Genomic DNA, 13,399 nt, shown 5'->3' with positions numbered 1-13,399 from the left:
GGAGCTTGAGAGCTTTAATATCATTAATTTTTGCAATGTAACTTTACTCTTACCCATATATAGTTTAATAATCAGTTAAGCAATCTGTTAGTCTCTTTAAGGCTGTAAAAGGAACACAAATTGTGGCTACTGCCTTGCACTCAGAAAGCTTAGGTTGTATTTTAAGAGATCATTAACTTTTAAGAAGCCCTTCAGAGATAAGTGTTTTTATCAGTATTTCAGCCTCCCCGCCTCATTGTTCTCCTGATGGCCATATCAAACCATCAGTCACATGTCTTTTCAGCCCTTCCCATCCTTGCTCCAGACTTGAAGCCATATAGTGTTTTACACTTTGTCTTTTTCATGTTCACCATTCCTGTTACGATTCTCTCCATAGTGCTTAATTGTACTTGATTGTACACTTGTCTTTCTCTCTCATTTAGACTGTAAGCTCTTTGAGGAGAGAGCCTTGAACATAATCACATATCTTGGGAATGATAGGAACCTTAGAGAAGGAAACACAGATTTAGGAGAGAGTGAAAAGTTTAATATTGATGATGGCATTTGAAGTTCTGTAAATTTTCCAGTGGAGATGTCCACTGACAGTTGTAATGTGGCTTGGAGCTGTATCAAGGTGGTAGATGTAGGTCATGATGTGATGTGAGTTGCCAAGAGAATATTACAGGGAAGAGAGGCCTATAAATAGATCCCTTGATGATACCCTCATTTAGGATGTGGTAAAGATTTTAAAAACCAGCAAATATGGGCAGAAGAGGAGGATTGGTGAGTGAAAACTAAGAAATGGAGTGGATAGGAGAGAAGAATGCTAACATCACAGAAGTACAGAGAATGAAACAGGCTCTACTGTGGAGTTGAATGCCACTGAATATTGGCTAGGCTAATTGAGGGAGCCAAGAGGAAGAGGATTCAGTTGGTAGTGGCTCACAGTGACAATCCAGGAAATAGGGTCTTGGAGCAGACATGAGTCCTAGGTTGAGACAAGAGCTTGAGTAATTTAAGACACTTGGAATTGAAAGAGGAACATTCTGGGAAGTTGAGATGTGTCAGTGGATCATATATGACTGAGAAAAATGTTTATAATGAAACTAAGAACTCAGTTTTTGAAATTTTACCAGCATTACTCAGCCAGATGGTTTGTCTACTCAAGGGTAGCTAATTAACCAGATGGGTGTAGTAGGAGGATAAAGAACAAGTCAGACATAAAGACCATTGGGGAGTTAGCTCTTGAGAGAGGCAAGTATTGATTAGAAGGAATCTTGTGTGCCTTTTAGACTGAAGCTCAGAATATGTTCATAACTCAGTAGAAGTGAAGAGAAGTAAAGGGAGGTAAATTGTAATGGAGAAAAAGTCTTGAAAATAGAGCAGTTTCAGGTAATGATGACTTAATGTGTGACTGTGACCTTGAGCAGCAGGTATGGAGTACATGCCAAAGTCTTAGAATGAAGTTCATAGATATGTGGAACCAGAAGTCAAAGGTTCATCAACATGATGTGGTAGAGTTGGTTATAGTTGAATACATCTCTAATGTCCACGTTCTTTGTACTTTATAGAGCTTACCATAAATCAAATTTGTGTCTGACATCCTCTTAAAATACAGCTTTCCTTATTTTCCATCCAGATTACTTGAATGTATCGCAAAAGTGAGTATGGATTTACTGAACTAGTGTTTCATAACTATAACTGGAAATTGCAAAAGATCATTAGCTATCAAACTACATGGATAAAATGGGGATAAAAAATAGGGAATTGTTTTATGCTTTGTTCGGTAATCAATTGTTTTAATACTAGAATAAATATTTGCAATCTGGAGTTTTTAATTAATAAAACCAAAAGCTCATGTTAACTTACAGATGAGATTTATGCCTCCCTCAACACTGCCAACTTTATTTTTGTGAGCTTGTTCAATGACATAATGAGCATCCTGTTTCCTTAAGTATTTAAGTGTAGGTTCTTGTGAATTGACAGGATAGAAGCTCTTAAGAACTGAGTAGGCCGACCAAGCAGCTGGTGTGACATTCAAGTGTTCATGTTGCCTTCTAGCTCCTGAACAGAAGGAAAAAAAAAACTGTTTTAATTTAGAAATCTCTTCTTTGACTATAGCTGAAAATTTCAACACCAGTGAGACTAGAAAATGATAGAACATTTGGTTCTCATATTTAACTGGAGCTATAGTATGTTCTTATATTTGGTAAATTGCACAGGGTTATGTAAAATTAACTTTCCTTATTTTTGAGCTTTTCAAAAGCTTACTTTTAACTAGGAAGCTTGCTGTAAGAATGAAAGGTTTCTAAAATACCTAAGTAAAACAATAGGAGAAAAACAGTGTAGTTTATTTTGGGGGTTAGAAAGTAGGAGGAAGTAATTATCTAAATTATGGTTCCCTTTAAAATTTGTTAAAATTAATACTTTCAGGTGTTTAAGATAATTTGTGTCCTAAATCTGTCAATATGAATCTCCATGTTTTTACTTTGAATGAAGGAAATTATTTATAGTATTTGTGGAATATATAAGGCTTCAATAGTAAAAAAAAAAAAAAAAAAAAAAAAAAAAGGTCAATATACTTGGTATTAAAAACCAAAGCAGTTCAAAGAACCAGCTTACAGAATATTTTTAGAAAATGGTCTGCTTTCAATTATCGATGCAAATTAAGAAAAGCATAATAAAAGAACCATGAGTAACTTGTATTTTCATTAGGAAATTTTGGATCAGGAGTGACAGTTCAACACTTTGTTTCTTAATCAAAGTCCAGGGCACACTTACCTACAATAGTGATTCTCCAGAACAATAGCATCAGCATCCCCATCATCTGAAAAGTTGTTAGAAATGTAAATTCTCACACTGTACCCAGACCCACTGAAGAAATTTCTGAGGTGAAGCCCAGCAGTCTGTGTTTTAAGAAGCCCTTCAGATGATGTTGATACACACTGAAGTTTGAAAACCACTAATCTGTAGTTATGTAGAATTAACTTTTAAATTTATCTTGGTTTTGGTAAATTCAGAGGGATTATGGTTTTTTGACTCTGTAAGTAAGTACAACATGGCAAAATTAGACTGATTTCCTAAGAGATACACGAATCATCAGATTTTAGGATGAGATGGTACCAACTAACCTATCCATAAGGCAAACATGTCTCTAGTTAACTTCAAGATATCTGTGATTGAGATCATTCACATTAAAAATTTATCATGTATTCTGCCTAATTAGTATTTGTTGGCAAAAACAGTCAGTCTGTGCTGGAAATGATAGTTATCAAAAGCCCCAAGGAGGATGAATTACCAATTTATAGAACCTGTTCTGCTTTGTGATGGCATATTCCTTTATAGACAAAAGGTTATGGGATTGGGAGCTGTGTTTGAGCCTGGAATAAGGCGATTTAGTGGTTTTTTTCACACTTTCACTGAGCCCAGACTGTTATAGTGTGGTTCCATCATTTTAATTGAATTGTGAAATTCTGAAACATGAGAAAAACAAACAAAAAAACCATAAATAAGCCTTGTAAATGCACATGCAAATAAATTTATTATCTGTAAACCAATCTCATTTTCTCTTACTAAAACCAGATGAAAACAATTATAATAAAGATTACCGTGCCACCCAGCCCCTCCCCACTGATTCCCTTGACAGTTCTTCCAGAAGTGGAACAGCAGTGGAAAGTGAGAACATGCAGCCCAGATATGGCAGTGTGGAGGGAACAAGAATAAAGTCATTGGAGGACCGTTCTCACAACAGAACATTGCAAGAGTAAGGGAGTAATTAGGAGTAGCAGAGGTTGCCAGTAGGTCAGACAAAGACTAAATGGTGTTGGTTAGACTTATGAACAACAGGGGTCCTTGAAAGAGTTGTTGCAGTAAGTAGCCCAGGAGAAGCTCCATTGTAATGAGTTGAGCTGTGAGTGGCACATGAAGAAACAAATTTCAGAGAAGATGATAGCTAGATTGGAGGTTGAGGGTTTTCTTAAATGCCTTTACTGGTAGGATTTTTTTGTTTCTTTATCATTTATTGATTTGGCATATTTTTATTTAGCATGGATAATCCTAACAAATTGCTTCCCAAATAAACATGTCATTTCCTCCAGGCTTTATGAAATATTGAAACTCAGTATTATTATTTTGCATACCCTTGAAGATCTAGGACCCTGGCTAAAAACCATGGCCATGCAGCAGTGTGTAATTCATTTGAAATTCTGAAATACCTTTTAACTTCTATTGTCTGAAAGAATTTAAACGAAAGTTAGGTTGATCTTGCATACCAAGGTGATTTTAAAACTCTTTGAAGGGATTCTCTGAACTCATCTTACATACTTAGCATATTATGTTAAGTATGTTACATGGTTGTTTTGCTCTGCTATTCGAATTGTCATTGCTTCTATTACAAAACCTCTTTTTCAAGTTGATTATAGCTTAAGGTTCAAACAACCATTTTTGTTCAGTGAATACCAAGTCTCCACTGTGTTCCAGACAGTGTTGGGGGTTAAAAATGAATGGCACAAATCTCTACCTTGAGTTCTCAGTTCTTCGAGAAGACAGAGAGAAAGGTAAACAAAGCTTTGCAGTTATGTATTTAAAAAACGGTAACCAAAGAGCGAATTAATGCCTTTCCTATTAAATTTGTTTCCTACCCTGAGAGATTTGTTAAAATGGTCATGTCAAATTTATAACTGACAGCAGCTATAACTTGCCCTTTAAAGTACTGTACTTATTCTCTGCCTTTTGAAGAATCTACTAGATGATAAGTAAATTACTGAGGAGAGTGGGACTAATTTTAGTCAACACAGACACAGGATGATATTTATGAATCCTTTGAGATTAATAAACTAGGCATTGTAAACAATGCTTATTTTCTGCTGTATCAGTTCTATAAAGTTCAAATTCTGTTTGTTAAATTTACTTATGTGTATACCATTCATTCTTCATCTGCAAGAGTTAATTTCCTAACAAAGCTGTATAGTCTTTGTGCCCCTTGAAAAATGAAAAATGTGAATTAAATTTGAGTTATCCCTTGTGTTCTTCTGAGTGTTTTAATGAAGTAATCTGAATATACCGAAACTTTGTAAAATAAACTCCCCAACATGTATGATCTTCAGGTATCTACTCTTTGATATGTATAGTATCTCTCATTTTATACTTTCCTCTGTTGTATCTAATAGTTTACAGTAACTTAACATTTCTTACTAAAAATTATTTTAATTGTTGGAAGACTTCAGGTTTTTAGGATGTGAATCAGGTAAAAGTTTTTTTTTTCTCCCTGCTGAAAATGACTGCAAGAAAGTTGAAAGATCATAACTCCTCTTGCTAAAATAGGAGATGGCTCAAGTATGGTTTTGCCTTAAAGTAGTTTTTCAGTCAAATAGACATTAAATCTAGGCTCAGTTATGTAGCAGTCATACTATCTATCTGTTAGTCAGCTTTTTGTTGCTGTGACAAATACCTGAGAAAAATAATTTTGAGGAGGAAAGATTTACTTTGGCTCATGGTTTCAGAGGCTTCACTCCATTGCTCTGGACCTGAGATAAGGCAGAACATCATGGTGGAAGGTCATGGTAGAGGAAAGCTGCTTAGCTCATGGCAGCAGGGAAGCAGTGATTTACTCCCTCCAAGTAGGACACATTTCCCACAGCCTCCACCACTTCCCAGTCCACAGTGATCAGTGGATTAATCAAGTCACTGATGAGGTCAGAGACCTTGTGATCCAATCACTTTCCATTTCTGAACATTGCTACATTGGGGACCAAGCCTTCAACACATGAGCCTTTGGGGGACACTGTATCCAAACCATAACACTATCCATTATCTGTAGGGAACATTTAAATAAGTGGTGAGTTTAAGCTTGTTTACCTGACTTGACAACACTGCTGGTATCTAGGAAAGTTGGGTGGAGCAGGGCTAGACTTAATAATTTATGAAGTAGCTCTCAGTCAAATGCCCTTGACCGCCACAGTGAGAAACCACTATAAAGGTTAGTTATCCCTCTTCCCATAACTGCCTAGCTAGTTGCAGAGGAAGTGGAATTGACTTTATGTTAAAGGAACATAACCACATACACACAAAAGAAAAAGGAGATTTCTCTAGTTTCTTCTAAAAACTACTTTTTAGTTCTTGGTCAGTCATTTGGTGCATCTGATGGTTAGGATGTCCGTGCCCATTTTGAAGTACAATATATTTCCCCAGTAGTGGGAGCCTCCAGAAGACCTGCACATTGTTATGAATTATCCCATGATTTAACTGTTGTTGGTCATTTACTCTTGTTTTTAATGATTCTGTAAGTATCTTTATCCTTTTTAGAAATAGATGATTATAAGTGTTTTCAGTGACTATAAAATGAGCAATTGGACTTGATCCTCATTCCCCATTGTTAAATACTAGGATTCTTCTCTTTTTATGAACACTGAAGGCATTTAAATTTTTATTTATAGTTTGTATTTTATTTTTATTTGAATTTAATAACTTTTTTATAAAATTTAATACTTTGCATAATCACTCCAAAAACTTAGTAACTGCTCTGTGTTGCTACCTTAATATTAGCATGGTACCACTAATTAATACCAAGTTAATGCATATTTAGTTTGGAGTAAATTGAACCTCTGTCTTTTCATAAATGCTTTTGCATCTATTGCATATCATATTTATACAGTTACATTTTTTTAAAAATTAAATATAGGAGCCATACTTTTGTACCAATTAAATTTAGCCTCATTCTCATCTGTTTATTCAGGTCCTTATCCTATCATCTAACATATTTACTGATTTATCCAGCTTTGAGATATTTGGATTGGATAAATACAATTTCTGTGTCTCAGAATCACTAACAAAACTTTAGAATCATTCAGGAATTGATCGCTAAACAATGCATTTAAAAATAGCTCCTTCCAGGTTTTTCCTCTTGTTAACTAATATTTTTAGTTGTGTTAGCATATATTTTCTCTTTCCTGCCAGAATCTACTCAAAATCATTTTTAGGGCTTTGTATTTCATCCAGCTCAATATTTTATCCCATAATTTTCTTAGTTAATTACCCTTTTTATTTTATTTTATTTTATTTTATTTTATTTTATTTTATTTTATTTTTGGTTGTTGAGTCTAGATAACTTTCATGTAACTTTTCCATGATAAGTCAAGTGGTTTCGTGAAAGAAGAAATTGAAATTGTATTATTAACAAAGTTCTTTATGAGCACACTCATTACCAGGGTCTCACAGTCATTCTTTTGTCTTCTTTTGGGACCCTGCCCATTCACAAGAAAGCTTATGTATCAATAGGAATCCATCTTATTCCCTGTCTTAAAGATCATAGTCATTTTTGCCCAACTCTGTTCTTCATCTTCCTCTTTTCTTTGCGAATGTCCTCAAAGACTAACAACACTGGATCAGTGATGTTATTTATCCTGGGATGTATTTTGCAAACTAAGTCTCCTACATGGACTTGCTGTGTGTTTTGTTTAAAATTCCCCTCTTCTCAGCTCCAGCTTAATGTTTTTTTTCCTTAAGCTTTTCAAATGGAAGAGTGAAAGAAAATTTAAAAGCAAAGAAAATAAAAATAAATGTTCTGCTTTGTGTTTTATCTTGTTCCAAATAGTGGGATTGCTCTTACTTGTCATTTTGTAGCAAACAAGTAAAAAGCACAACTTTTTTCTTTTTCTCAGCATGTTTGTCAGTCAGATGAATGTAGTTAAAGAAGAAAATGATAGAAAGATGTCATAGACAATGTAGAAAATGATAACAGCCTGATATATCATTTGTAGGTAATCGGTAATTCAAATAATGCACTTTTTGGAAAGTGTCTTATTCTCAACTTGGTTGTCTTTCCCTGGTCATCCTTTTCTTAAACTGGGGAAATTGAACATGATTGATAATCATGTGCTTATCAAAGCCCTAGGTTGCAGAGTGTTGGAAAACTAAACCCTTAAAAGGAATTAATTGATAAATTACTGGAAAGATCAAGGTATAGGACCAATTTTAGTCATTGAGTGACCCAGAGACTCAAATGATATCACAGGCACATGCCTTGCTCGTGTGCGTTTCCTACATGCTCTGTTCTCTACTGGATCCATTTTCAGAAACTTTCCCCTATGGAACAAAATGGCCACAATTACTCTTCATATCTCTCTCAGATTTACATTCAATAAGAAGAAATGAGTCTCTGCCTTAAAGTCATAGCAGAAATCTGCCGCCACTCATTGACCCCTTTGGGGTCACATTCTCATTCCTGAACCAGTGAAACATGACTGGGAGAATGTATGAGATGGATTCCCACTCATGGTTCCTGAACACTGGCAAGGGCAGATCTCTAAATACATAATGAAGTTGTTACTGTAAAATGGAGAAAAGGATGTTGTGGTGGCAAATATCCACAACCATGTTCCTTTAGTACCAATTTGATTAAATGGGTATGTTTGGGATTAGACTGCTTTTTTATCAACAGAAACTTCTATTATGACCTAATAAGTGTGAAGACTTGAAGTGGAGGCATTATTCATAGGAGGAGCTTGGCTTTTTGAGTTAAAAATATAGGTTCAACTCCTAGCTCTATTATGTATCTTTCTTGCTGAGGGCTTTAAGAATATCCAAGAACTCTTTTCTCCTATTTGAATTATGTCAGAAGGAAAAGATCAGTACATAGGAATTTTAAAAAATCAATTTTATTGCTGATCAAAGCTGAAATGAAGGAATTGTTTTTTGTGTAGCAACAGGATGGTTCTGATATTCAAACAGACATAAGTAGACTGTTATTTTCCTCTACTCCAGGCACTTTGAGCAATAGTAGTCTTACCTTCTCTTTAAATTTCAGAATGTGTGAGTCCTATAGGTATATGGCTCCAAAAGAAGACAGAGAGGTGAAAAGCTACTAGGTAACATTTGATTTTTCTGGGAAAATCTCCTGTCAGGCAGGACATTTCACCTCAGGGGTAACTGGTAGGGTAGCAGTCCAGGAGTTACTGAGAAAATTCTTTTAATGAAAACCAGAGACAGATGAACATCCTTCCCTTCAACACAAGACTTATGAATCTTAATTATTTTATCTGTTAACCAAATAAAACTCTATTTTAGGTTTGGTATTATGTTCAGGCCAATAAATTTTGGGTATGAAGACTTAAGTAGAATATCGAATAACTACCCTCTCCAGTTTTTGAATTTGGGTTGTTATAATAATTGATGTGTGTGTAGGAGGTAACACATTTGCCTAGGAGATTAGTAAAATTGGTAATAATTGGGTGAGAATAAGGGTTTGTGAGGTGGGAGGAAACAGACAACAAAGAAAATGTCTTACAGAACTCATTACCATCACATTCCTGTAGATTTAACCCAGGGCAGGCAAACTTAATCAGTCATTCACTGGTGTGAATTCCACGTTTTTATTAATTGTTCAATTCAGTGGTTCTCACAGTGTACTCCCTAGATGGATAGCATCAACATTGCTTGGAAACTTGATAGAAATGCAAATTATGGAGCTGCTTCTTAATCCCGCTGAATTTAAAACTCTGGAGATGGGGCTCAGTGATTTGTAATTTAACCTGTCGTCTGGGTGACTTTCATGACATACATGCTGAAGCATGTGGACCACGTATCATGATTTGAAAACATCCTCATAGTAGTTGCATAGCTAAAGATTAATTTCACAGTATGTTTTCAGGTTCCTGATTATTTGGATTTCTTGGGGAGGGAGAAAATGTGAATCAGTAAACCATAGCTTGGCCTTAAATGCCAAACATGCATGAGTGATGGGATTATATTTTCCTCTTGTAGTTTTAGATAGTATCACGAAACCTATTTAAAAAGCTAAATGTAGTAGCAAAATGCACAAGGGATACTAGGAGACTTGACTTCAGAATGAAGAAGAACCTGGGGAGTAGTGGTTATAATTTGCATAGAGGGGCTTGAAGATCAGGAACACAAAGGACTGTACAGAAGAGGTTTTTCAAAGGTAGAATTAACTGAACCTGGAGAGGATGGTATCAAGGATACGATTTCAAGCCTAGGTGATTAGGGTGATGGTGATTGTGGAAGGGAGCTCTTTAGGGAATATGGTGAATCTAGTCTTTGGCATGTTCACTTTGAGGTGATTGTTTAAAGGATATATATGGAGAAAGAAGAATCTTTAGGTAGTTCTTTCGGTAGGTTACAATGAGGAAATAGAAGTGTGGTAATGAAATTGAAGCACGTTGCATTTTTTTTGTTTCTCTAACTTTTGTTTTCTACCATGGTCTGGCACAATTCTAGGTTCTGAGAATATAGTGATGAATAAACCTTACCCTCAACTAATACTGTACATGAAGGGAGACAGAATAATAACATGTAAGCAAATGAACAAAATAATTTCAGATAATAATAAAGGCAAGCAAAGAAAATAAAATAACAGAAAAGACTAAGGAGTAGAGAATTATTTAGCTAGGAAGTCAAAGAAGACCTGAACTGGATATGGTGGTATACTACTATAATCCTAGCAGCTTGGGAGGCTGAGACAGGAAGATCACATGTTCAAAGCCCGCCTCAGCAATTTTGTGAGACTACAAGCAACCTAGTGAGACCCTTTCTAAAAAACAAAACAAAACAAAAAAAGACCTGAGGTGGTGACCTGTGCCAGAAATCACGTGGAAGATAGTTTTGTTTTAGAAAGCTGAAAGATGGTAGAGTGACCAAGGAGAATTGCAAAAACTGTATTAAAGGATTCATTGTGTTTTTTGACCTTTCAGAGGCTATTCCATATGAAAGGTTTAGAGAGCTCAAGTCCATGTATGAAGAGGAAAGTGGACTTAAAAACAGCTGACACTCAGATGTTTCGGCCATTTGTTGTGCAGAAAAAATTTCATAGGACCTTAACCCTTCTTCAGAGAGTACAGAGTAGTAACACCTCACAGGTTTAAATTGTGATGATTAAATAAGAGGGTGAATCTCATTTAATCAGTCATCATAGTGCTTGGAACTAAGTATTTTCAGTGATAGCTGTTAGTTACTGTAATACTGAAAAAGGATATGTGAAAAGCAGTTTCATTTAATAATGATGAGATCTGATGTCTTTTGATAAATTATTTTATTTAGAAGTCATAGTTGGATCTTTTATCATGCAAGAAAAATTTAAAGGTACAAAACCACCATTCACAAATATTTATAAGCAAACAGTGTACTTTGATTAGTTACCTGATGACATTTAGAAAGTGTGCTTATGTGCATAATGTAAGATGAATCTTACTAAGTTTTACTTATTTTATTACAGATGTGTACATCTCATGATTGATGTGAAGAAATGAGTCATGGACCAAAGGTCAAGATACTTCTCTGGGAAATGTTGCTGCTGATGCTGCTTTACAGAGTCATACAATGAAGTGTTTGGTTTAAGAAAGATTTTCATATTTAAAAGATTTTCATCTTGGAAATATATCAAGTGAAAATTAGATTCTTTTGGGAAACATTTTCCTCCTATTAAATTACACTTGTAATGGGCGACATGGCAAACAACTCAGTTGCATATAGTGGTGTGAAAAACTCTTTGAAAGAAGCTAATCATGATGGAGACTTTGGAATTACGCTCGCAGAGCTGCGGGCTCTCATGGAGCTCAGGTCCACAGATGCATTACGAAAAATACAGGAAAGTTATGGAGATGTCTATGGAATTTGCGCCAAGTTGAAAACATCTCCGAATGAAGGTGAGTTTTATTTTTTTTAGTCCTTTGTGCAGAGAATGCTGTATATTTGACTCATAAAAAATATGTTTATATTGTCTTGGCTATTCTGTGACCATGCAGTAATTCTAGTGATATTAAAAATAGGTTAGTTACTTGATTAGCACATTAAAGTTGTTTAGACCAAGAAATAATGTTATAGATTAATTTATGTTTTAGACTGGTGGGATTAAATAGTTTGTCCTGCTGTACATATTATTGCTGCCTGTTTACAATAACAAGATTGTCTTTCCATTTGGGCTGTAGAGGATGGAACCAGGCTTGGTAGCCCCCAGGGTATTCAGTGGAAATAAACTCTGCTTACTATTCTTCATTTTGCCAGGTGGCTTAAAATAGTTCTCATTGCCAGTAGCTGACCAAGTTCTTTTCAGCTTATAGGGCATAACCTAGACTTTAATTATTAGTTCAGGAGGTCCTAAAACAAAGTTTGCAGTTTAGATAGCACATAGTTTTTCACTTAGCAGGTATTTCTCTGATTGAAAATAGTTTTCAAACTTTGGACTGAGTTGAATTTACCCTTATTCAAAGAAACCTTAGGTTTCATAATTCTTGATTTATCAGAAGTTTCCTTTTGAAAATCAAGAATGGAAAATTTATTACAACTTCATTGCATTATCATTTTTTAAATGATTTGAAAAGATGGTCTTTGATACATTGATCATGTTGAACATAAAATTTAGGTTAGGAAATTTCAAGAAGACCTTTCTAAATTGCAAAGGAGAAGGGGAAGAAACATATGACGAATGTTTATTAATTACCATTTATTTTAGTAAGGATGGGGAATTATTACAATAATATATTGAGTATATATTCCAAAGTCAGTTCTAGAGAATTTATGCAAAAGTGCTTTTCTTAACATTTTCTGAAACATGCCACATTGCTGCTCACGATATTTAATGTTAATAACAAAAAGTAATTTTCCAAGATTATTAGTTTCAGAATTTCAAGTTGCACCAAAAATTCTTTAAACATTCATGTAATTCTGTGTGAATTGCTAACTACTGTACTGATAAATAGTTCCTTTAATTTCTCTGAGGTAAAGCTAGTATCGATATTCATACATGTCCTAGAAAGCCTTCTTCATATACTTGGTGTATGTTCTTTTTCTGCAAGGCCTGTTAAATTTAAACTAAACCTAATTGATGAATGCTTCATGATCACCAGATTAACAGGTGATGTTAACACTAAAATCTTTGTACTTCTGTACTCTTAATCAGATTTCTTGTTTTCTAATAACTGAATACCCCTCCATATACCATCTTATTTTTATAAATGTGATTTCTTCTTGGTTTGCAGTGTAGTTTCTTCTGTGCTCTTAATTTGGGTAGAATTCCTTATACTGATTGTGTTTTAACTAGTAAAGTTAATTGAAACTTTTGCTTCTAGTACAGTGGTTTATATTTTAGGAAGCACTGATTTATATACCATTTTGACAGCATGGTAGATGGAATGGATAAGCTCTAGAACATTTGACATTAAGATTTTTTTGTGAATTGTTGGTATTCTGGCTATTAAATAAAGTATACATTGTTTTTTCCTCTTCTGTTTTTAGAAGGCTTTTGCTTGTGTTCTTCCTAATATTATGAATTTAATATTTGCTAAAATTTGTACAAACTATTGTCTCTAATGTTTATAAACAAACAATCATTTTGAAATGTTCTTTTAAAGAATGTGAAACAAAACATTGTAAGGATTATATTTATATTTGCAGTTATTTAAAGTATAAA

General features: G+C 34.6%; 1 protein-coding gene across 3 annotated transcripts in view; it reads left to right on the top strand.

Annotated features, from left to right (window-relative positions):
• Positions 1-13,399, top strand: part of Atp2b1 (ATPase plasma membrane Ca2+ transporting 1) — a 107,889-nt gene that overhangs the window by 35,129 nt on the left and 59,361 nt on the right. For all 3 annotated transcript variants that reach the window (XM_047551125.1, XM_047551126.1, XM_047551128.1), the window contains exon 2: positions 11,207-11,636. In XM_047551125.1, the coding sequence (XP_047407081.1) occupies positions 11,429-11,636 (208 nt within the window). In that variant the 5' untranslated portion in view covers positions 11,207-11,428. The remainder of the gene's footprint in view (positions 1-11,206; positions 11,637-13,399) is intronic.

This window comes from Sciurus carolinensis, chromosome 4 (assembly GCF_902686445.1).
Source record: "Sciurus carolinensis chromosome 4, mSciCar1.2, whole genome shotgun sequence".
Lineage (NCBI taxonomy): Eukaryota > Metazoa > Chordata > Mammalia > Rodentia > Sciuridae > Sciurus > Sciurus carolinensis.
This window is presented reverse-complemented; position numbering and strand designations above follow the sequence as displayed.